Source organism: Lagopus leucura, unplaced genomic scaffold (assembly GCF_019238085.1).
Source record: "Lagopus leucura isolate 7727_CA_CO unplaced genomic scaffold, USGS_WTPT01 Super-Scaffold_100004, whole genome shotgun sequence".
NCBI lineage: Eukaryota > Metazoa > Chordata > Aves > Galliformes > Phasianidae > Lagopus > Lagopus leucura.
Window position 1 is genome coordinate 58,999,754 of NW_024962264.1, and position 26,100 is coordinate 59,025,853.

At 38.0% G+C, this 26,100-nt stretch overlaps 1 protein-coding gene across 1 annotated transcript; it reads left to right on the forward strand.

Annotated features, from left to right (window-relative positions):
- Positions 1–26,100, forward strand: MAN2B2 (mannosidase alpha class 2B member 2). The gene is given in 20 exon segments (XM_042871581.1): positions 1–82; positions 85–218; positions 3,323–3,469; positions 6,979–7,084; positions 9,380–9,552; positions 10,442–10,557; positions 11,625–11,802; positions 12,548–12,746; positions 16,207–16,397; positions 17,371–17,554; positions 18,429–18,562; positions 20,705–20,961; positions 21,970–22,161; positions 22,431–22,683; positions 22,789–22,899; positions 22,985–23,177; positions 23,825–23,971; positions 24,344–24,456; positions 24,986–25,103; positions 25,981–26,100. Coding segments are annotated over 20 exon segments (3,123 nt in total). The 3' UTR covers positions 26,076–26,100.

A 26,100-nucleotide genomic window follows, 5' to 3' on the forward strand; every position in this document is an offset into this window, starting at 1 on the left:
ATGGAGCCCCCCGAGCCGGGAGGCGGGACCCGACCGCAGTGGGGCGGGACGCGGAAGCTCGGCCGGCCCCGGGTTGCTGCCGGCCGGGCCGCGGAGCCACCATGGGTGTTCTGCTGCTGCTCATCTGCCTCGCCCTGCCGGCCACCGGCAGCGGGGAGCTGCGGGCCTTCGTGGTCGCCCACAGCCACATGGACGTCGGCTGGGTGTACACCGTGCAGGTGGGGCGCCGCGCCGCTGCCGGGGTACGGGGATGGCAAGGCCGGGCCGGGCGTCTCCGCTGCCTTTCTCTGCTCGGCCTGCGACGAAACGTCCTTCGCCGTCCTGGAGGCCGGCTCGGCACCCGCTCGCTGTCTGGGGCTCCAGGTGCTGGCCTGGAAAGGCGGGTCCGGCTCTAGGGCTGCCGCACTCTGGGCTTTGCTTGTACCGGTGTTCGGGTGCTGACGAAGTGCTGTGCTTTGTGTTCTGTGGGGTTTTCTTAAAGGAAAAAGTCTTCAATCTAACAAACGGCGTGCTTTAGTTATTTTGTATGCTTTCTTGGTCTTTTAGTTTATCCTGTGCCTAAGCCAAAACCCGAGAAATATTGTAGGTGTCCCTGTTCTTTGCAAGGCAGTTGGACTAGATGACCTTTAAAGGATCCCTTCCAAATCAAAGATTCTGCGGTTCTGTGATGAAACTTCAGTCCTCAAAGGCTCCTCTTCCCATTGTCCAGTGTGGAGGTGGTGCCTATGGCAGCACAAGTATAGCAGCAAAATATTTTTAGCTAAACGAGGAGATAGATGTATAGGGAAAAAATAAATCAAGTGGGACAGAAGTACCTTTTATATCTGTTGAGCTAAATCCTGCATCCTTTTTCATTGCTCTGTTTTTTTAGGTTATACAGAAGATGCTGTGGATACTTGACTTGCTATAGTGCTTTGGCATCACATCTTTGAGAGTAACTAACGAAAAGATTTTGGCTCACCAAGAAATCTGTTGTGCATGTGTTATATTTTTAAGAAGCTCAGTGAATTTCTCCTTTAGTATTTCAAACTCCATAAGAGGACACAACATTAATTTTTACTATTTATTAATTGTATTTATGCAGCTAGTGACTGAAGAGCTCCTCTAAGATAATGATTTATTTAAAAAAAAAAAAAAAAAAATAGTTGCTAGAAACTTCAGTTCCTCTGTTATTAAATTATGAATGTCAAAGATTACTTTGGTCAAAAAGCATGAAGGTTCCCTCTCCATCCTTTCACATGCTTCTGTAGTAAGATGAAGCCTGAAGGTAATTCCCTGGGGATGTGGTCCCAACCTGCTGTATGGGTTTGCTTAGTTATTAAGTTTCACTTATGCTACTTTTTTAGTGTTTCGTTTCTGTGTTTATAATGTGGAAAACATTAGTCTTCGTTGTATGCTGGAAATTATGGTGTTGATGGATAATTCCAGTATTAGATGTTTAGTAAAACTTTGTTTTTCGCCTTCAGTGCATCTTCAATGGCAGTCTGTTGCAATCTGCTAGTACCAGTGGTATCCTAACTTAAGTGAAATGTGGCATTTCACTTACATGTCTTACTGAAGATGTGAAGAACACCTCACCATTGTCATAATACTGTATGAAAAGCAAAGTATAATTCTTAAATCACTTTACAAGTTTAAAATCTACATATAAATAAGTGCAGTTTTGTCCTATCACTGCTTATTGTTTCATTTCCTTAGTTGATAGAGGATATGTATTAGAAAGGAAATTATTATTATTGCTTGCTGGTGGCCTGGCTTGTGAGAACAATTATTTTTAATTCACTCCCAGACCACTGGGCTCTATAAGCTCTGTAGGAGTTCTTGATTAGCTTGATTTCGAGTCATACCTTACTCTCCAGACTACATGAAGAAAGTATTTTTAGGAAGTTTTTGCTCTGAGTGTTTTAGTACTGTGTTGCATTTCAAGAGTCCTTGATCAGCTCTTAAAACACAATGTATTTTGCTTAACTATTAAGAATTTAAATTAAGCTTATTGTCATAATCCCTGTAAATAAAGGTATTAGAATATATAGTTTGCAGCTGATTGCTAGTGACACATGAAAATTTAGCTATCGCTTGAGTAATAGTAAAACTTGAAGGCTATTCCCTTTCTGAAAATTGGATAATAATGAGATTCTAATCATAGTCTTGATTTTATTTTTTTTTTTTATGAAGTCATTAAGAAGTGATGAGTAAGTCATTGCAAGCAGTTGTTTACATATGCTCTGAATTATTCTAGGCCCTTCCTCCTACATTCAGATGTTTTTGCTTTTCTGATGACAACCTTTAAACAAGATAGCAAGATTCCAGTTGTGGAAAGGAAGGACATTGGGAAAAGTTAATTTCTTATTTTGAATCACATCGTCCTGCTCTTATTTCAGAGCAGACTTTTCTTTTTTGGAGGAAAATTGCACAAATTAAAACTATGGATTAAAATTGTGTGTCATGCCTGTTAGTCTCAGTTGCATGAGGGATGTCTGTTAATCACTTTCAGGTGGATGTCTTACGTGTATTCTTTAGCAAAAACCAGTGGCATCGAATAGAAAAGCGATAAAGTTGATGTTAAAACAACTCTGCTGTTGTAGCCAGGTGCTGAAACTGGTGCAACAGACATTACAGGTATTTTCAGGAGCTCTTCTGTTGCCTTTAGGTGTTGAATATCACTTTGAAGTTAAGGGTAGAAGACCAAATCTGGACAAACAGAATTTTTTTTCTGACAAGGGAAAGCTTACTCAAGAAACATTAATGTGTGTACTTTTAAATTAACATGATGTTGCTAATTTGATAGCACTGTAGCCATGTGATAGGTTATTTGATGAGTTCAGTTGCTGTGCTTGCATGCCAGTAAAATCCATAGGCCTCCTTCTAGAATCAAAGATGCTTTAGGAACAGGAGGGGTAGGTGCGCAGATTCTCGTGTCAGATTATTCTACATCAACAGTCAGATTTGTTCTAAGAGTCCTTTACCACTTTTGTTTTATTCTATTCTAAATCAAGGAACAGACCTCCATTTTGTTTGACGGATGCCTAATGCTTCTCACAAGAAGGAACTTTCTTTTCACTTTGAATATGGCTCAAAAAATTACTGTTTCAGTCTCAAGAGTTCATGACTGAAACCTCTAGGGCCATAATTGTAAAATTTTTAATTTGTGCAGAACTGTTATACCAGAAACATACACAGACAGCAGAGCATGCTTGCTCTGCAAAAGCAATTCTACTGATGTTCTAAATAATCAAAAGAGCAGAAACAGTAAAGCCCAGTGAGTGTTCAAAACAGCCCTTTAATATCAACAAAGCAATATTCTTTTTTTTTTTTTTTTCAGGAGAGTATGCATGCTTATGCAGCAAATGTCTACACATCTGTTGTAGAAGAACTAATGAAAGGTAAGCAGCGCAAATTTATTGCCGTGGAACAGGAATTCTTTCGGCTCTGGTGGGATGCAGTAGCCACGGATACACACAAGCAGCAGGTAAGTTGTACTGAAGCCAAATGTGCTTCTAACGAAGCATCCGTGCTTTTTTTTTCGAAGGGTGAGAAGAGGCAAAGTACTTCAGCATTTGATTTTTATCCAGATCTTGTGTAAGTTAAAGAACTTTAACTCTGCAGGCAGTTGCAAGAGGTTAAAACCTGAGCTGCAGATCAGAGCAGTAGGTGGTGGTGACCTTTGCACTGAAGACTCTTCACACTTTGCAATTCTTGTTTCATCAATGAGTTTCTTGTTTGGTGGCACAGTGGTGTAAGATGGGCAATTCTGAAAGAACCTGTGCCTAATACCTCTCAAACATCTGAGAATTACAGCTGCCTGATGCTGTTCACAAGAAGGAACTTCTTTCTTTCTTTGCAGTTAAATGTTGCTCAAAAAATTGCTGTTTCTAAGCAGTGTTAGTGTAGCTAAGGGAAAAACATATGATTCAGCAACAAGAATTGTTCCTTGGGTTTGTTTATTGAAGAGCCACGATCCATTTGAATCTTGAGAGTTTTAACTCAAGAATTTTTTTTTCCTTGTAAATACTTTTTGAAGTTTGGTTTGTTACGAATCAATCGTGGTGAAATAGAAGACTGGAGTGGCAGCCTAGTGGATGGTTATGTGTCTGATTGCAGGGTATAATGTTTAACCCTCTCTAGATCAGTGGGTACAAGTGCATCTCCCTATAGGTCCTCATGTAGAACTTCAGCCAACAGCGTCATATTGCATGCAGTACACTAAATTTCATTTTGTGTTAAGACATCTGCTTTGATTTTTTGGCTGATCCTGTGTGGAGTCAGTGAGTGGATCTGATTATCATTGTAGGTCCCTTCCAACTTGCCATGATCCGTGATTCTATGAAGCTCTGTAGGTGTAAAGTGCTCTGTAAGAAACGCTCCTCCTATCTGTGTTGTTTTGTTTGTTTGTTTAAACACAGTTTTTCACTAAATTCTGAAAATTCTGTAGTGTTTCTTGTTTAAATAATAGCTTGCAACCTGTGTGCAGCTTTGCTGTGCATAGGCTGCTCTTTGCCCATGGTTTGCAAGAAAGTTTTCTTGTTTTTAATTCAGAAATAGTGTTGTAAATCTAGGGTGGGGCCATTAAAGAAAATAGCATAGACTGCTTTGTGTATTGCAGTAAAGTTCTCTTTCAAATGGCGATTGTTCTTGTTTAAAGTACATTGTGTTGCAGTGACACAAACTGTAAGTAAAAGACCTATAATTCCCTATAGTTCTTAATATCTATTCTTATTATCAAGTATCTGAAGAGTAAATATTTATCACATTTGACCTCAGCAGCACCGAATTAGTATATGTGATTCAGCCCTTACTTTCTTTGTCCTGATACTTGAGACTTTTCTGCATTTTAATCCATTCTCTAGTTAGTTTATAGTTGATGCTTTTCTGAAAATTAAAATGATTAAAAACAAGTTTCTCTTGAACCTGTGTTTTCAAACACTGAATCTGTAGGAGCTATGATGGTTGTTAATAGCTGACATGTTTTTAACACTAGGAAGTTGCAAATATTGGGCCTTCGAATTAGGTCGCTCTGTTTATTGTCCTGCTTTTTCCACTTGAACTCCATCGTTAACTATTTCCTTGGGCTTTAATTTTGCTGGTTTCTCATAAGTTTGTATTTTACTTGAAATGCAGGATTTAATTCTTTTTTCTTTGGGCCTTTCTGCTTTAGATTAGTGGTAGTATTGAAATCATTAAAAATTATGTCCTGAAACTGAAGCTGGTTTTACAGTTCGGGCAAGGGAATATGTAAGACTGAAAGGCATTGCAGCAGCATGTAGCTGGATGTGAACCTCTTAAGTCTCAGTACATGTTGTTCATAGGATGGTTTAGGTTGGAAGTGGCCTTAAGGATCTTCAAGCTCTAACTCCTTACCGTGGGCAGGGCTGCTGGTCACTAGATCAGGCTGCACAGGGCCCCATCCAACTTGGCCTTGAATGCCTCAAGAGATGGGGCATCCATAACTTCTCTTGGCAGCCTGTTCTCTCAGTGTTTAATTTTGTGAAATATTCCTGTCTCCTTACCCTGACTTGATGTTTCAAGGCAATAGTTAGTGGGGAAAAATGATATTTAGCTGCTTATCTAGTTTGTAGAGGTGGGTTCATGTAAGGAAGTACTGGTTGTTGCAAGATCTGCAGATGTGTTCCACTGTTGTAGCAGCCTGCTGCTCATAAAACTGTTACGTTTCATTCCTAAGTTCCCCTGTCCTTTTTCTCAGTTCAAGTCAGTGAAAGGCATAGTGTATGTAGATATCCATTTTTACTTTTTTTCCCCCTTCCTCAAGTTGGATATAATGCAATTTACTTATATTATTCTTCTAGTATTTTCAACCTCTGTGTGGTTCTGTGAAACTTAAATGAAGTTTCTGCAGTGCAAAGTCTAGTTCAAAGATATCTTTTTTGGACATCCATTCAAACATGGAATAATAACCACAGATGCTTTTCATGTAGGTCAGGACCAGTTCTATGCTGACACCAGATATCAGTTATCTGGTCTCCCAGCATGCTAATCAGTCACCACAGTCAGCTGGAACTAATTTATGAATGCTGAGCCCTGAAGCATTTTCACAACATTGTGAATGAGAGAAATGATTATAATCAGAATTGACAATCTGGCATCGTATCTGAGCAGACACAGGGGCATTCGCTGAAGGTTCCTGGGGAAATGAACATAATAGGCCTGGAACAGCCATCCTACATGACAGATATTTAACAATAAACAAACAGTGATGGGAGAATAAAATATGTATTTATACCTCAAACTTTCAACAACTCTGTATCTTCAAAGTTCCAGGTAGTGAAGTAGCTGTAATGAAGACAGAAGCCTCACAAAGACTTTTGGAAAGAGACACAGATTGTTATTGCCCTCCCTCCACACAAACTTGTACAACTTTATCCAGCATGTTTGCTGACTATTGCACTTGACCATACGCTTGGGCTTCTAGTGGCTGGAGTTAACAAAATAGGGAACCTCAGGAGCCTGGTCATTGCTGCTTGCATATGGGGTTTCATATTGCTCTCTCATCTAGCTGCCCAACGGCTTTCCTAAGTTTGGATGGCTGCAGCAGGAGGAACTCTTCAGGAGAAGCAATACTATCCTTTTTAATCTTCCAACTCTAGTTTAGTCTTCAGATAGGATCCTAGGCTGTGTGTGGGGACAAGAGCCTGACGTTTAGATTAGTAGATGCTGTTGTCATGATTTTATTCTGAGCAGCAGTATCTACATGGTGGTGCATCTTTGTGCCTCTGCCTGATTTCATTGTAAGCTGAAATCAATGCACTGTGCAACCAATTAATGTACTTTCCCTCCCGACTCCCTGCTTTTCTGCTTTTCATGGCACTCAGTACAGACAGCCTTTTATCCCACTTATGACCTAGATGCCCTCTTGACAACTGTTTTGTCTAGGTAATATGCTGTGATTGAAATGAATTTGCAGCCTATTTGGAGAAGACTGAAATGACATTTATGTTCTGTGTCTTAATTTCAATATCACAGGTCCATCAGTTACTTCAGGAAGGACGATTGGAATTTGTCATTGGAGGGCAAGTGATGCATGATGAAGCTGTGACGCTAATTGATGATCAGATTTTACAGTTGACGGGTATGCATGTGTGCATTTAATTTTTATCTTTTGTTGTTGTGACCTTGGGGGTTTGGTTTTGTTTTCATTTCTCAACCCCCAGTTTGCTTTAAAAATATATATATTGTTCTTTAAGAACTGACTTAAGTATTTCTTTTTTTTTTTTGTTTTTATTCACTGATGAGTCATCTGTATAAAAAAAGCCTTCGCCTTAAAAAAAAAAAAAAAAAAAAAACCAAAACAAAAACAACCTGCAGTAAACAGGGGGGTTACAAACTCCTTTGGGGCAGAGACCTTTTCGGTTTTTGTCTATTTGAGGGCTAAAGCTCCTGTGAAGACAGTTATGATTAAACTGAGGATTTGAAATACTCTGGAAGAAAATACCTCTTAATAATTGAGGAATTTGGGGCAGAGGGTTGCTATTGTTTAGGTAAAGTCTTTGGCAATGTATGGACCGCAGAAGGTCGCTGAGGACATCTTAACCTGCTTGAAAGACTTGCTTAATGAAGAAGCCCCTATTTGTAATAATTAAGGACAGTTTCTGTTAGAAATTGTCTCGTATTTCCAAGAAGTGCACTATTTCTGATTTTAATTTTCTAGCTTCTGCTTCCAGCCATTTGTATGTTACACCTCTCCATCGGATGGTGTAAAGGCTCTTTCAGTGCTTAAGGTTATCTCCATCTGGTTGAAGTGGGGGAGGGGGAAGACAGTTCATGCCACTGTCACACTACATATGCCTAGAATATGTTATGAGGGAGGGGAATATTTGCGGGCAGGGGGAGGAATAAGAGGGTGTAAATTAACACTAGTTGCCTATCATGGCTGATAGGCCTTGCCCATTTTAGGGCTGCACTCTGGACAGCTTCTTACATCAGAGAATAATGGGTCAGATAACAGGTTTTTCATTAGCTAAACCTGACTGCACAGTAACACTCTGTGTTCCTTGCTTGGTGTTTATCTGGAGTACAAGGAGAACTGCTGCTTTTCCATCTCAGTGAGTCACCACATCACACTCAGGCAAAAAAGGATAGGGAGGGGATGGAAATTTTTTTTTTTCACTTGAATCCTATGTTTATAACTGGCTGAGAGCTTAGTACACCCAAAAATATATGGTATTTACAAACTTTTTCTTCAGTTGGAGTTAGTTGTGCAAACTATTGTTTGTATTTTAATGTTTCATTTAGTGTGCAAATGTAAATGTTGTTTAAAGGATTATTCAAATTTACTAGCTAATTTGGCAGAAAAACAAATATTAACATCATAAAATATCCCCATTATTTTTTCCTGAAAGAACTCTGCTCAGTTTCCACTAAAGGAGGGTGTGGAAGAAAAAGAGAAAAAGGTTGTATCATTGCACTGTGTACACCTTGAAAAGACAAAGCCAGTGTGGATGACTGGGATGTACGTTGCTTATCTTTTCCTTCTGCCCAGTTAGCTGAGCTTAGGTGAATGGTCTAGCAAATGGTGTCTGAAATGTGCTTTACTCACTATTTGCGAATGTTTTCACTAGAATAGGTATTAACCATGGGAAAGATGGTGTGAAAAGAAGGTGCCTTGCAACCTCAGTTATTTACACATGGCCTTTGGAGTGAAGTTAGTCCAAAATGGAAAGATGTTTATATATTCAAGTAGTTACATGCACAACTCTAGAACTATAAAATAAAGATCTGTTTTGTTTTGGGTTTTTTTGATGGTGATAATCCATATGCCGTGTTCTAGAGCTCTCTGTGAGACCATCTGCTTAGCTGGTTGAGTTGTTTTCATTTAATTGGTTTACCTGAATTTATCCTGTTGTCTGGTGTCTCCGATTTGTGTATTGTTTTCTTTATTATTGAAAATCATTTCAATATAAAAAAACACTGGTTATAAATAACATCTTTTAACAATATTGCTGTTAACCTTTATCTATTTTCTATCTTTGTGATCCTCAGTCATATTCACATTAGTTTTGTCTACTGGCTGCTTCCTTTGTTCTTTTGTCACTGATAGGAGATTAACATTTCCTGATGTTAGGTTGAATGATTTCAGTAAACCCAAGCTGAAACTCCATCATCAACCTACTAGCCTTAACTTAATCTTTCTTTAGGTACTGTTTCTGAGGCTATCTAGTTCCTGTTTATTATTCATCCTTTATGGTGTTAATAAGGTATGCTAGGCATAGCAAAATAAATACTGTCATTGTGAGACTTTAAATGCTTTGGTAAACAGCAACAAAGAGCTATCATGTAAGTGCCTATCTGTCATACTACATGCATATTACATTTAGAGAATGAACTTGTAGGAGTGCACCTAATATGAACAAATTTTGCTTTGCAGAGGGCCATGGGTTTTTATATGAAACTTTTGGGATCAGACCTCAGTTTTCTTGGCACGTTGATCCTTTTGGAGCCTCAGCGACAACACCAACTCTTTTTGCTCTTGCTGGTTTTAATGCTCATCTTATCTCTCGAATTGACTATGACCTGAAGGCTGACATGCAGAAAAACAAGGTAAAAATACTGGAGGACCGGAACCCATGACAGCATATCCATATGATAATCTAAACCATGACGTTATGAAAGCCCTCTCTGATTTGTGCAAGAAAATATAGGTATTTCTTCTCTAAAAGTAACTGAAATTCTTCTCTAATATTGTGTGTGGTAGTGGTAAAATACACTGTCTGTACAATACTGTCAGTCTTCATGACTTCTGGTCATGGACAAAATGTAGTCTAGCTTGAGAAGGATGCAAAATGTGGGCAGTTTGTCAAGGAATAAGTGGTCATGCAGTTAGGACTGTTAGAATTGTAATCTTTTAGAATGGATTTCACCTTCCCACAAGAAAATCTTTGGTATCTTGTTTTCTATATACACAGCCTTAAAGTGTAGAGTTTGTGTTTGGGGTGGAGACTGTCATGGCTTGGAACACTTATTTGTGACTGTAGAAGTGATAATATTCTGTCAGTCAGGGTTGCAGCTAAACACTGTTTGAATTCAGTTTGTTTCAAATGCCGCTTTCTCTTGCACAAAGTGTTCCAGAAAATATTTTTCTTTTCATGACATGATATTTTATCTTGGTCTGTCAATGCTTTTATGCACTAAATTGTGTGCTAATAAAGGCTTTGACTGGAATGAGCTGGGCATTAGGCAAAGCTGCTGTGAATGTTGCATAGAATTCAAGCATCTCTGGAGAACGGGACTCTTGTTGAATTTGATGAAACCAGGACTTACTGCCTCAAGCTTGTAGTGAATTCTGATTCTTCCTTTCTTCTTTTATGAGCTTTTGATTATCTTTTCCCATGAAAACGTTCTCAGGAACCTGGCAGTCTGGAGATTTCCAAAATAATAGTTCTGTGCTTGTCCTCGAGGATAATGGTTTTGTTGTTGTTTTGTTTTCCAGAAGCTTCAGTTTGTATGGCAGGGTTCTCCTTCCTTATCTGAAAGTCAGGAGATCTTCACCCATACTATGGATCAGTACAGCTACTGTACCCCATCGCAGCTGCCTTTTTCAAACAGGTCTGAAGATTTCAAAAATAAGCAGAAATATGCTTTGGAGAGTTTATATTGAGAGTTTAAGGATTTCCTTTGATGGTGCTCGTAGAATCGTACAATTGCTTGTGTTTGGAATGACCTTAAAGATAAGTTCATCTAATTCCAACCCTCATACCGTGGGCAAGGATGCCACCCACAACAGTGTTCTTTCAACAATATTCTCCTGCTTTCCTTTGTAGACCTGTGGTAGGTCAGTGAGAAGTCTAGACTGTGGATCTGAGTCAGGTTATTAAGCACCCCCAGCTACCCACCGTGATGCATGAAATCTGCTCAGTACCTGACAATTCAATTCTCAAAAGTGACATTTTCTACTGACAGGCATTAAAAATACTTCAAAATATTGACAGACTTTAAAAATAATCTTTTCTACCAGCAGGAGTCTTAGAACTCAGGTACAACTTTCATCTACACACAAATTATGTCAGTTCCTATCAAAATAATAAATACAGAATGAAAATGGGGAACAAATCAATTACTGCAAGCAGGATATGCCCAAAACGGGACTGGATTTTTGTTTCTCTGCCTGAAAATTTAAGAACTCCAGGAAGCTTAGTGTGGATTTGGCTATTGCCAGTTGATTTTCTGTGGGAGACTTTCAGCGTTATATTGGACTGAGATTGTGTACATTGTGTGTATATAGAATAGACAAATTTTCCATTTACTTTGTGGGGAAAAAAAAAAAGAGCTGTGAACTGAAAAATTTATTATCCAATAATACACACCACGTAAGCACAGTTTACCTGGGGGAACATCCTCATTGTTTCAGACCTGGCTGGTTTGTTCTGTGATTTCTTTATTCTATGGAAGCAAGCAGTAGGGACTTGGAAAATTGCACTGAGAGAAAGAAAAACAGGCAACCTTCCTCTTAACCTACCTCCTAATAAACACTAAACATTAACAGCAGATGTTAACTGAATTTCTTGCTTCTGTATACCCTCTGTCAATGTTTTACCCTAGCACCTTTTGATGAGTTTCTTTCAGTTAGCTGAATAAATCTTGTTTATAGTCTATTATTTTCTTCTTCTACCTAGATCAGGATTTTATTGGAATGGATTTGCAGTTTTCCCAGATCCACCAAAAGATGGTGTTTATCCAAACATGAGCCTCCCTGTTACAGATACCAACATCCGCATGTATGCACAGGCCATGGTGGCAAACATTAAGGAGAGAGCAGCCTGGTTCCGAACGAATGATGTTTTGTGGCCATGGGTAAGTGCATTATCATCAGAGTTTGCCTGAGAAGTGGCCAGTACACCTACAGTATGGGCAGTGGTAGGTGCTACTCTGCTACAGTATGTACTGCCCAAGTATGGAGTACAAACCATGTGACTGAGAAGTATGTTTCTAATACGTGGGGACAAAGTGTCTGATTAGTAATTATTTTTGAAAACTAGAGCTTCCTCATACTGTCTGTGGTCTGTCTACCAAATCTTCTAGCCTACTCAATATAGAAAGAGATGTACCAGAGTTGTGAAGATAACCTCTTGCCTAACTGTGTACTATGGTCTGTTTTCCTCACCTTGTAGGGCCTATTTAGATTACCTCTTTATGTAACTGTTTAGCACTACAAAATTCTGTGTTTAAAAAAAATGCTAGCATTACAGAAAAATGTACTAAGCATTAGATAGGCAACATCTTTTCAGACTCGTTTTCTTATGCCTTATTCTTTATATTTTAGTTAAAAACAGTGATGTATCCTAAATGGATCATGCAAACGCTTTTTTTCAGCGATCTGCTGTATTAATTATGTCCAACATGTACAAATAGCACTGATATACTTCTGCTAGTTTTAAGTTGATAGAAAATAATAACTCTTTCTAAATTGAATGTTCAGTCTGGTTTTGAAGCTTTGAAGTTCAAAAGAAATACCACTTTAATGTAGGTTGTTGTTAAAAAGATCCTACTAAATCATATGACTTAAAGTTATTTTACTTTTCTGTTTTTGGAATTTCAGGGCTGTGACAAACAGTTCTTTAATGCATCTGTTCAGTACTCCAACATGGACCTATTATTGGACTATATTAACAAGCATTCTGATGAGTTTGGAGTGACTGTCCAGTATGCAACTGTTGGTGATTACTTCCAAGCAGTTTATAGCAGAAATCTTACATGGGAAATAAGGAATTCTCGAGACTTTCTTCCATATTCAACAGGTAATTGAGTTAACAACTGCACACATCTGGCCCAATTGCACATATTTATAGTTTTAATAAAGGAAACTTAAAAGAGCCAGCAGTGTGCCCTTGTGACCAAAAAGGCCAATGCATTAAAAATGGCATGGCTAGAAGGGAGGTTCTCCTCCCCTTCCTCTCTTCTTAGATGAGGCTACATCTGCAGTACTATGTCCAGATCTGGGCTGCTCAGTTCAAGGAAGACAGATATATATATAAGCATTGATAAGAAGTTCTCTAAAGGGAAAAAGTCAATAGGTTGAGGCCAGACTCTTTTCAGTGGTGCCCAGTGAGGAGGAAGGGGCAATGGCCTCAAAATGGGTCAGGAACAGGAAGTTCCATGTGAACATGAAGAAAAACTTACTGAATTTGAGCATTATGGAGCTCTGGAATGGGCAGCCCAGAGAGTTTATGGAATCTCCTTCTCTAGAGATGTTCAAAACCCATCTGGGTGTATCCTTTGCAACCTACTGTAGGGAGCCTGCTGTAAGTGGACTAGAAGATCTTCAGAAGTCCCTTCCAACCACTACAATTCTGTGATTCTGTGAAAAATAGAATCACAGAATCATAGAGTAGTTTGCATTGGAAGGGACCTTAAAGACCATCTAGTTCCAACTCCCCTGCCATGAGCAGGGGCACTTCCCTCTAGATGGGGCTGCCCAAGGCCCAGTCCAGCCTGGCCTTGAATGCTTCCAGGGATGAGGCATTTATTTACATTACCATGTTCTATAAAATAAGACAAATTGATCCAAACTTAGTGCAGAGGTTGTAATATTCATTGGCACAGCTAGCAGCAATGAATGGAGGAAGAAACCATGGGGAAAAAAAAATGAAAATAGGAAAACTCCTAGGTCTCTGTTTTGCTTGAAGTGTACATTTTTTTAGTAATCTGTTTTGTAGACATAAAACTTGCTATTCATTATTTTCTCTGCCTTCTATTCACAGCACAAATGCACAAATACCTGTGGTCTCCTACAGTATTAAATGTGTGCGTTATATTTGTGTTTCTCTGAAATGATCTATAGTAGGTATACAGTGCTTCAGGATCCAGAAAACTGAAAGGAAACCAGTAAACCAAAAGATATCTTGAAACAAATGGCTGTGTGGCCATATAGAGTGATGTCCCACTGTTGCTATTCAAAAAAAATTGGATTTTGCATAAATTAGAGCAGAGATGGGAAGGGTGGTATTGAGTAATCTGAAGGAAGAGTCAGGTAACCAAGGGAACAAAGAAGGGCACAAGGTGATCTTAGAGATTACTTCTGTGTTAGTGCAGTAGAACAGGAGTGGATCAAAGTGAAACAACTGGTGCTGAGAACTTAATGTTCACATGGTACGTGCTCTAGGTATATAGGTATAATCTGATTGCATGGACTGAAGGTCCAATAATACTTGGAACATACTTTCAGGAGTATTACTACATGAAAGAAATTTAGTTTGTGATCTGTAAAGCCATTTTTTTTTTAATGTCAAGTGAAACATAGTAGGTAAGGATGACCTGTGGTTTCACTTGACAACATCGTACTGGTCCAAGCAAAACACTGGTAGGTGTACCCCCAGTCCCCACCCCACTTCCATCTACTGTAGCTCTACGAGAAAATCTTGTCCTTTTCATTAAATGAAACAGTTATAAGTTTTGGGAAAAAGAATTGTGTTATAAGTGAGGCCTCAGAAAGGAAAAACATCCCCTGTAATACTGAATTTTTGTAGTACGATGTGGCACAAATTTATTGAAGTTGTTGCTTGCTTGTTACTTGCTGTGTTTTTCAGGTAAAATTGGGAAGTTATTAAGGAAGATGTGCTGTACTCACCATCCTTTTAATCCCTTTCCCCACTAAATTTGATTTTCAATCTTTTTTTTATGTTAGGGCAAAAAAAAAAAAAATAGAGAAGACAATAGGTAACTTCTCACTTTCAAAACTCATTAGTTTCTTTCATTGTTTCATTTCTGGATAAAATTATTATTGAAATAACTTATATATAAAATTGTAGCTGCAACTGCTTCATCACATTCTTGACGCTGTGGATTATCTCTTGGACTATTATGACCCAAATATATCTTATACATCTACAATAATCTGTAGCATGTCTTTTAACTTTTAAATAATAAAAATAACTGTTTCCTCCTGTGAGTCATTGCATGGACCAATCCCTGACTCACTCACTTCCCCTGAGGGATCATGTCATATCTAATAACTTGCTAATAAATACATTGTGGGTTCTAACTGCTAATAGCCTTTTACATCTGAGCTCTTACCTGTATCTTTTGGTGTAATTTACAGACAGCAGTCACTTGTCAACTCGCTTGCATAATAGCAGCGCCCTTAATGCTCCATGTGGGTTCCTACACGTAGATGCAATCTCCTTCCTAAACATCGTACTGTGCCTTGCAATTACAGTGTAGATTTGAGTGCACTTTCTCCCACGTACTGTTTTGCTTCATGATGATTAATCCTCTCTCATTCTTTCTATGTCACTTTATTATGAGTCACTTATTGGGCTCAGTGTCACTTCTGACATATGCCTTGGAAACTCAAGTTTTAAGTCCCTGAAAGTTATTTCCATTCTCCATTTGTTGCACCATGTTGCTGTGCGCGTGCAAAACTTGCTTGTAACCTTGAAAATTGGAAAGGAATTAATCCTGGTTGAATTCATAGCATTTCTTCAGTTGAAAAAGAGTTTGCCCTACAGTTTTTAACCTAGAGATCCCATTCTCTAATTGTTGCTTTTAGTTGTAGAATGCTAGCAGATTGTTACAGTTGTGTGTACAGACTTTAGAAATCACTGTCTGCAGCTTCTCTATGAAAAACTAATTCATCAGTGGTTTATCTGCTTATAAAACAAACAACAACTAAGGAAGGATTTGGGAATTTTAAAACAAATAATTCATTTTCTTAGTTTGTGATACTAAAACATGTTAGCACAAAGGAACCATTGAAATATTTTGCACTAACCACATGGGCACATTTTGGTGTAGTTTGAGGTATTGGAGTAGTATGGGGTCATGTTGTCTTATCACTGTTTCTACTCCATTTTGAGGATTTAAAATTTAAAATAGATTATTTTATCTGACTAACAGAATATGGAGGGTAATAACCAAAGATTATAATCTGATTTATTAATATAATGTCCTGTATTGAAATTTCTACAGTGTTTTGTACAGGTCCACAAGAGAAGTTTCTACAAATGCTGGTCAGTGCTGCAGGCAAGAGCCTTGTATCAGTAACTGCATTCCGAGACTTATACTAAAGACTGTACTTATCTAAAGGGCATATTTATAGCTCTTTCTTTGTAAGATTTATAACTATTCCATTTGATGTATGGTGTGTAATACATAGCAGTTTTCATGTGAGAAGGTGTACAGTATAGTCTAATAAATAGCAAATGAGCAGTAACTGAAGCGGTATTTTGGCCTTTGTTGGATCTCTTCAACTCTTAACAGAGCCATTCCAAGCCTGGACTGGATTTTATACTTCTCGGAGCGTGTTAAAAGGAGTTGCAAGGAGAGCAAGTTCACTGCTTTTTGCTGGAGAGTCCTTTTTCACACAGTATGTCCGGAAACACCCAGCAGGTTCCATCTGCAAACACGGAGCCCTAAAGCAGCTCCAGAGCCTTAGATGGGCAGTTTCAGAGGTAAAGACTGATAGGTGTGTGTGTATGTATGTATATATACATACATATACTATAAATATGTTTATTTATATAATATATATTTTTATATTATATATATAACATATAATATGTATATAATATATATAATATATATTATATATTATATTTATATAGTATATATATATCATATATATTTTTTATATTTTTAAAATTGTTTTTAATAAAAGTATTTATTGCACAAAGGAAACACTTCATTTATAGTGTCTCCATGTCACATGTATTGTTTTAGCAATAATTTTCCCTTGTAGCAAGTCTTACATGTAAAAAAAAAAAATAATAATAATAATAATAAAATTTGACAAATAACTGTCCCAAAACAAGACTTCAGTCCCTTAGCCATACATTCATTGAGTGGTTACTTCCAAATTTTAAAAATGTGTAAGTCCTTTTCTCAGTTATATTATTTAGTTGTAATGATTACAGTAAAAGCCTGAACAAACTTAGAGTTCTGTGATAATCTCTACTTGTGCAAGTTGGGAGAGGAAAGATTTGTTCCATCAAAATTAAGCAAGTCAGCAAGCAAGAATTTATAGACATTAGTGCTTTTGCTGGTCATAAATATTTTGTCAGCTAAGTTACTGAGCAGAACTTTGTAGCAAATGAAAAATCTATCTTGCTGTGGTATTCTTGAATTTTTTTTTTAAGTGTTTTTTTTTCTTCTAATACATACCTTCAGGAATGTCTAAATACTAAAAAAATGATAAAATGTAGGGGGACATCTGTGTGTATCTTCTCTTTGACCATTTTCTTCTATGTATAGCAATATGGAGAGGCAAAATGCAAATCTGTGAGTATAGTTGTAATACCTTATTACTTTAAATGAAATGTCTGAGGGTTACTGGATTTTTTTGTTTGTTATTAAAAAAAAACCTGTTCTGAAGATGTCATTTGTTTGCATTGTATTCTGACCTTTCAAACTGCTCTTCAATGTAAGGTCCAGCACCATGATGGCATAACAGGCACAGAGTCTCCCAAAGTGACAAACATGTACATGGACAACTTGAGGTATGGAATGTTCAACGTTAAGAAGCTAATGGCTTCCATAATCTTTGATATGAACAATGCTAAGAAGAGTGAAGAGGTGTATTATATTTACAACAAAGACTCGGGAAAACCAGGTACATTTTAAAACAACTTTTCCAATTTCTTGCCTGTCTTATGAAAGTTACCATGTTTCCTTCAGAGAGAGTCAAGATATTTTCCACCTATATGTTGTCAACCAAAACTGTAAAATTGTTTACTGTGTAAGAGGTGCTAAGCCTGAACTAATTAATGAGCTCTCAGATCTCGAGCACCTGAAAACAGGACTTCTTAGCTGTTAGGCAGAGCTTTGACCCAGTGCAAATGTCGAAGCTGGCTCCTAAGTTCAGACTTCTCCTATATAAGAGAGAGGAGGAAGAGGTGGTATAATTACTGAGCTAAGTCTACTACACAACATAATCCTATGCAGTAAGAATCATAGTCACAGCTAAGAAAAGTTCTTGCTATGATGTACTGCCAGTAAGTATAGAATAGTTTTAAGGCTGCATTGCTTTTTGTCTTGACTTTGGAAACTTTTTAAGCTGTCAAATATAAGCAGTGCCGTGGGCTGCACAACAGACTGATTTGGTTTTTTACAGGGCTGTTTTTAGATTAGGCTTCTCATTTGATCTTCTGTATAACTCTCTGTATAAAGTTAATTCTGCATGACAGCGAGTTTTGGTAAGCTGCTTATTTTCACTAAATGCAACATTCAACTCAGGTGCCATTGGCTGAATACAAAGTCTCTTTTTATTGGGTAAATAATAGGTAAAATAGAGCAGAGGGGGTTTTCATGAAATACTGTGAAATGTACTACTACTTTCAATCCTGGAGTGTTACTGCAGGTCTCTATGTTAAAATTTTGTAATGTAGTGGTGCCAGACAGACCTCTTAACTATTTTTCAACATCACATTTTGAAGATTGTAATTGTAGTGACTGATTGTTCTTTTTGTTTGCTTATCTATGTAAAGGTACTACAGATGTTGACCATTATGTCATTGTCTATAATCCCCTGGCCTGGAACATCACCACAATTGTCACGGTCCCTGTCAACATCTCATCAATGAGCGTTTATGATGAACTGGGACATTTTGTACCAGCACAGGTACTGCAAAGTTTCTTTCTGTTAATTTTCTTTCATTTGCCAGTTCTCACTGACTTGATCCTACATGGTAATATAGTACATAGGAGACCAAGGATTACTTCAAGTTGAGATTTGCCTAGTTCTCCTTTAAGTGATTTGTTTGTTTGTTTTCCTTGCCTGTTCTCTCAATGAGAAATTTTTTTGGCTTTAATGTGCCAAAGCCTTTCGACTCTTGTGTGTTTGGTTTGTCCTTTGCATGCCTGTTGTGTGCCACCTGGCAGGATTTTATCTAGCTTTTATGTTGTGTTTTAAAAATAAAAAAATAAAAACAATGGAACACCGCTGTTTCCAATAAAGCCTTATGGGCATAAACCCTGCCCTCCCCAATTGATAGTCCTGTTTGTACAATTGACATATTGCCTTGCATAGGAAGAGAGGTTTTAGAAAAGTAGGATCTTAGTTACAAGCCTAAAGGGAATGAGGGACAAGCAGTTTCCAAGGAAATCCAGCTCATTCTATGTTGTAGTCAAGCTCCATGACAAGAACATCTGTTTTCCAGGAGGAAAGATGATGACCTTACATGAAAGCTAGCAGCAGCCTTTCACAGGATAGTTTGCTTTATAGAGTGCCTCACCCAGTGGCTTGAAAGACCTGTAGGAATGCCACCTGCACAGAAAGGCCTGAAGAGGTTTGACATGCTTCCTGATGCTCCCCTCTGTCCCCAAAATTAATATACTCAAGCATTAATAACTCAGCAGCTTTTGCCTGCTGGACAGAGTTTCTCTTACTAATTTATCTGTGGCTCATTACTGTCACTATGCATCAAGGCATCACGCTGTAGTCTGCTAGGGATACACAGCAGCTGTCTGGGGTTCTGGCATATGAACGTGACGATGGCATGAGGTCTTACTGCCTTTATCAGGATGCCATTAGTCTCTTGGGTTAGTACGTGGTCGTGCTTACCTATCTGCCACTTACCTCCCAGAAGTCATCTTCTCTGAATTATTTTAGGTTTGTAAGATAATAGTGGGAGCCTGAAATGCTTTTAAAGGTTTTATTTCAGGATATAGAATGCCCTCAGATCAAGCTGTTGTTTTTTACTTAAAAGTTTCCTCTTCCAGAGTTGTTCTGTAGTCTTTTTTTGCTAGGAGTTACCCCCATGAGCACATGGAGAGTCACTTAAAGCAAAATTAAATCCATTTATAAGTAATGTGCAGTTAGTTCAGGATCATTTCAGTGTACATTTATATCGTATATTACTTCCCCTTGAGAGAAATCTTTAGCTGGGAGCTTTGGTCTAAGTATATGGTTGAAAGGAAGTGGGGCTTGGCAAAAACTCTGCTGCCTTTGGTACCAGGTGTAAGAGTTGCATAGTAAAGGGAGAAAATAGGATTAGGCCCTTTTGGTACCAACAATAGGGGGTCTGCAATATGAGTAAGTGAATGTGTGCCAGTCCAAAGTGTGAAGGTTTAGACAGCTTGCTTTAATTTCTTTGTAATGGTAATTAAGCTCTCTGACTATGTAATCTGTATAGAATTTATGTAATTCATTTTCTTTCCCCAAATAGGAAGTAATAAAAATTACATAACATTAATGGGAAGAATATATGTAATTGAATAATGATTAAGAAAAAATCAAGATATTTTGGTACTTAATAACACTGGTGTTCTCTTTACACAAAAATATGCCACAAGATTACACTTCTTCTCCTTGTCTCTTTCTTAAGGTGAGGGTGTACCTAGTTGCTTCTTCCTCTTGCCACTTGTTTTCTCATATTCACACTGATCGCTTCCTTTATGTTTCTGCCTCGTCTGTCTAACTGATTAGTTTTAGGATTATTTTTTGTCATTATCTTTTGTTATGTGATATTAAGTCAAGATCTTTAATGCTATATTCACAACAAAGTATGATACAACTTTGCAAAGTGCTTAGCAACCTTCTTCCCTTTGCTAGCGGGGCTAAGCTTACTCTGAGGTCACTAGACTCCTAATTAAAAGCAGTATGGATCTACATTATAATTAAGAAGCATAAGACTAGCATGTGTAGAAATATATTTTTATAGTATTAGTTAATTATGTAGTTTAGAGCTTGTAACACTTGAGTACAGTTCCCTTGCTAATTCATTTTCTGTAATGGAGCAATGTTGTATATGTTAACTTACAGATTCAAAGTTCAGCTGAGTCCCATTCTATCTATGATCTGTATATTCTAGTTGAAGTAAGTGGTCTGACTTACAAAAAATACAATGTTAAGCCCTCAAATGATAAGCAGTCTGCATTTATTGGAAGATCAATTAAATACAAGCGAAAAGACGTGTTGCATTCAGTTCAACCAAGTCAAAAACTGCTTCCTGTGTCCAGCAACTGCTACGAGATCGTGTTTGACCAAAACACTAATCTAATGCACAGCATTACGAACAGGTGAGATTGCTTGCTTTTTGTGTTTCAGATTCTGTAAAACCATTTTGTAAAAGTAAGTCCAAGTACTACACTGTGTGCCTTAATACTGTGAGACCTAACTGAATTTTCTTCATAGTTATTTATTTTTCTCTGCCATTCGCATGTCGATATTTTCTGTGGAATGGAGGATTCTATATTGGATGTAATTTTGTACTATTTCTGTCCTGTTGTTTAACCATACAACCAGTAATAAGAGAACATGACAGATCACAATATTAATACATCAGAAGAAGCTTGTTTCACTTCTGAGCTAAAGAGAAGTTTGAATGTGCAAAGATGTAAGCACATATTCTGTGGCTACAGTAAGAGCTTTAAAAGGTAAATTAAGGGCTTACTAGTTAGTAGTATTTGGAAGTCATTCTTTCTAGGAAACTACAAAATATTTTGAAAGTAAACATTTAGGCAGATGAATTAGGCAAATTTGGTTAAGCAAATGAAATGAAAGAACAATCAAGATCAATGTGAGGTTTGCAGCTTGGCTTTCTTGGCTGATGTGAATTGGCCCAATTCCTCGAGGTTTCAGTGGAGCTGTGCTTTTTGCCTGATCAGGATTAAGATAGCATCTTAAATTATCTTCACTTGACTTTGCAGGGAGTGTGAAATGGGTTCCTAAGTATCTTAGCCATAAGGAGACAAAGTGTGCTGAGCAAGTGTGAATTTTGTTACCCTGTTGGCACTATATCTTGTTATCATTGTTAAATGTGGAAACCTTTGCCACAGCGGTTTTCTTAGCTACAACATCAGATAAATTAATTTAATTATTCATTACTAAATCGAGGCGTTCCTCATTTTTGTGCAGCAGCTAGTTTTAGATCCTGTAGCAGCTCTCACTTGCGCTTCAAAACATGACCTAAGTAAGTGCTGTTCCTGTTTTAAGATGTTCCTATTTTACGGAAGTATAAAATACGTAAAAAAACGTATTTGTAGGGTAATAACAGGGTTGTTTTTTTTTCCCTCTGTGGTTCACAGGGAGACTAACCAGACTGTCCAGGTGACCCAGGAGTTCCTTGAGTACCATGTGAATGGAGATGTTACGAAAGGACCCATTTCAGACAACTACTTATTTGCCCCTAATGCTTCTGCTGTTCCAGTATCGCAAGCGGTTGGATTGGAAGTGGTCTCTGGAAACTTAGTGACAGAGATACGGCAATACTTCTTCAGGTGCAGCTCCATTACAGCTTCACTTCACTTGAATGTGTAGTCATCTGTTGATGTATGTGAGTTGTTCTGTGCAGCTCCTCCTCCACACAGTGGAGTTCTTGTACTCTGGAGGTTCCAGACGAGAATTGACATGAATCTGCTAAGCATAATGCTACCTTTTAGATAAGTCGTATCACTGGGGGAGGGAGGCAAGGATTGTTCAGAGTTACTTCAGTAGTCTGCTTTATAATGTAATTGTATATAATTAATAACCCTTCTTATTTTTATAGCAATGTTACTGCTCAGTATTACACACATGCAGTATTTACAAGGATGTTTTCAGTACCCGAAGGCTATGATGGGAAGTTGCTCTGTCATAGGATAGAGCAAGAATACAGTGTTGGACCTTTGGAAGTAAATCATGAGGCAGTTCTAAGAACAAGCACAAATTTGAGCACTGGGCAGCTGCTCTACACTGATGACAATGGATTTCAGATTCAGAAGAGACCATTCAAGACATATGTGAATAATACGGTAGCACGGGTAGGTGCCAAGGCATAATCCAAACTAAATGTTGTTTTATCTTCATTTTTCATCACTTTTATCTAGATTAAAATTAATACAGCATGAATTACTATGTGTTTTCAGAACTATTATCCTATGGTCCAGACTGCCTACGTTGAAGATGATACCACGAGGCTAGTGCTGCTTGCAGAAAGAGCTCATGGTGTCTCAAGTCAAGGGAATGGGCAAGTGGAGGTAACAAATGCAGTTGTGTGGGTTTTTTTTATTAGGAGAGGATAGCTTTGTGACTGGTAACTGTTGTGACTCATTCTCAACACAGGTGATGCTTCACAGGAGACTATGGAACAATCTTAAGTGGGACCTAAATAACAATCTTACTTTGAATGACTCTTCAGTGGTTCGTCCTGTGTTTTGGCTTATTTTAGGGACTAAGTCTGCCACCAATGTTTTGTATCAGACAAGTGGATTAGCATTACAACACAGGCCAGTTGTAATGTTTGGAACATTTTCAGGTAACTCGTTCTATCTCCTGTGCTATCTTTAGTATCTGAATAGTTTATCTATTTTGCTTTGACTTACACTGTTAAGTTTGTAAATGCAGACTTTAAGCCTCCTGTTTGGTGAAGTTAGTATACTGTGAGTTTGAAGGCAGATTTAGAGACTGTTAATTATTTTGCATTAATTTCAGATATGGATGCTTTCCAAGTGTTTCCAAGAATGTTTCTCTTGTTATGTAATTATCTCTGCTTTTAGAGGAGAAAAAATTGTAGAGCATGTGATGAGAACAAAATGTCCACACAGGGAATTATTGCAAAGTAGCTAGTGTACTTTGCAATCAGCTTCCTGGATGCGAGTCTTTAGTGACCTTTATTGAGTCATTCTTTTAAAAATATTTGACTTATTAACTAAAACTGAAGCCTGATAGTGGAATAGTAGTATCAGACTGCAGTGAAATCTGCTTTATTGGAAGCTTTAATACACTTCTCCAGCTCATAAATTCCTTCAGTGTTGTATCTCAGAAGACCTCAGAGGAGAAAACACAGCATCTGCTTTAGATCTGCTTTGTCAGGAAACAAAAAAATCTTTTTATGGTATTCTAGCCAGGCTTATGTACGCATGATGGATGTTTGATGTCCACTTTGTTTCCTTTTGCATGGAGGAGGTAAACCAGAGCTACCCGGGCAGCAGAGATCAGCCCACAGTTTTTCTGTAACTGTCCCACCTAATCTTCATGTCCAGACTCTGAGCATTCCAGGGTGGAGATACAGCTCTAATCATGCAAAGCAGCTCCGCACCATTCACATGGGTAGGTGCTTTCATAAGGGTGTCTGAAAGTTATGCTCCAAAAATCTGTCTTTCTATTTTTCTGTATTCTCTAAATAGCATTTAAGTGTTAAATCCCTCCATCAAGACAGATAATTGTCTTGATTACTTGACAGTTAACGATTGCTCTACTCAAATGGTAAAACATCTCCTATATGAGTTAGTGTCATGTCCTGTTAACAGTGGGAACAGGGTACTTCTTGCTCTTAGCACTCTGGCTAATCTTCAAAAATGGAACATAAGTTCAAATAATGTAATTGTGAAGCACAAAAAATTAAAATAAAAACTGAACAACAAAAAAAAAAATTGGTTTTATTTTATGTCAGAAACCATTTCATGTTGTTTTTTCTTAAAGGTAAACAGAAGCAAGGTGATGCAGACTTCAGTCGTGTCCTGCTAAGAATTAGACACCTGTATGAAGCTGGGGAGGATCCTGTGCTGTCTCAGCCTGTGATGGTGAATTTGAAGGTAAATCAAATCCTTGTGGAACACCGCTTAAGGTATTTTTGTTCCAAAGAGAACTGGTTCTGGAATGATATGTCCCATGTGATAGACTCCATAAAAGGTATGAAAATGCTGCTGTAACTTTAGCCTCAGAGGATTGCAGGTCTTATTTATATTCGGACTTGCACCACAAAAGCTATTACTTCAGATAAAGTTGTCTTAGATACAGTATGCAGACATGACAATGGCAAGGTTGAACAAGGTGTAGAGCTTTCTGTTTTTTTCTTGAAAGTTAGTAAGAGTTTCAGTTCTTGAATTGCAAGATTAGTTGCTTAGAACTCTGCTACAGTACAGAGGAAGTTCTTGGCACCTCTGCTTCTTCGTTCAGGTGAGCCTGTAGTTGTCCTTGTGTTGCGACTTGGAGAATCCTATGGCAGATTTAAGTCTCTACTGCTCTACTTACCGGGTCAGTGCTTTAGATAAAGTTCTGGTCTATGTATTAGATCAGTCGTTGTTAAGCTAGTCTCAATAAACTGTGATTCTTTACTCACAGTGTTTGCTGAAAGAACTGGGGGCAGTGAAGTTAGTGGAAGAGCGATCACTCACAGGCACCTGGGATGTAAACACTTTGAAGCGGTGGAAGTGGAAGACTGCACAAAACCCAAGCAAAGGTAGGTGGAACAAGACAGTTGGTGTCTTTATTCCTGTTGACTGTTGAAGCTATATGAGTTCTCTGATTAAAAATATTGCTGTATTTGCAAGATGAAAAATGTTTTGTTCGTCTACATCACATACCTATTATCTAGCATAGTCTGCAAGCAGTAGGAATTAGCAAAGGTTCTCAGCAAGAACTAGACCTCAGTATTTCTCTTGTGGCTTATTTCACCCAGAAGTGTTAAACTCAAAAAAGATTTCAGGTTTCTATCTTTGGCCAGATTGAAGTGGCTACTCTATGAAGTCACGCTTCATGAATTTTGTTATATGCTGATGAGTTGTGTCAATCTGAGTTTAACATTGTGCTCTAGAAAAACAGACAGCTGGAGTTAAAAATCTCCCACTGTAATCAGCTTAAAGGTCTGTGTGGATAGGATTCCAGTTAGGGCTCTCATTCAAGTGCTGTAGGTGACCTCATTTCATTTCCCATTCCAGTTAGTTGCTTGGACATAGTCCTTGCTCTCACAAGCATATTATGTGCCTTGTAAAATGCTTGCAGGTATCTTGGCCTGGGCAAGCTGTGAGTTTCAGGCTCTGCTTGACCTGCAGCTAGGGACTGGCTTGTTTTTTACTCATGATGATCTAAAATGCATGACTGGAAAGTCACCCACATTTTCTGGTATGAGTCAGTGTATGAAAAGTAGATAGATTGTTGTGTATCTTTATATTAAGAATGAGAGTGCACTGTAAGTTCCATGTAACCTATAGCTTTAAAAGAAGAGAACCTTTTCAAACACTAGCTTTTAAGGAATACACAGATTGCATCTGCTGATATAGAATAATTTAAATAAAGCTCCTTCTTGAGTAAGTTACCAATGTTTCTGTGTCTTACAGGATTCTCCAATAGTACAAAGATCTCAGACGACTTTACTGTAACTGTTCACCCAAAGGAAATAAGGACTTTCTTTGTGTATTTTCAAGATCAATAAAGTCTGACTTTGTTTCAGGACTGAA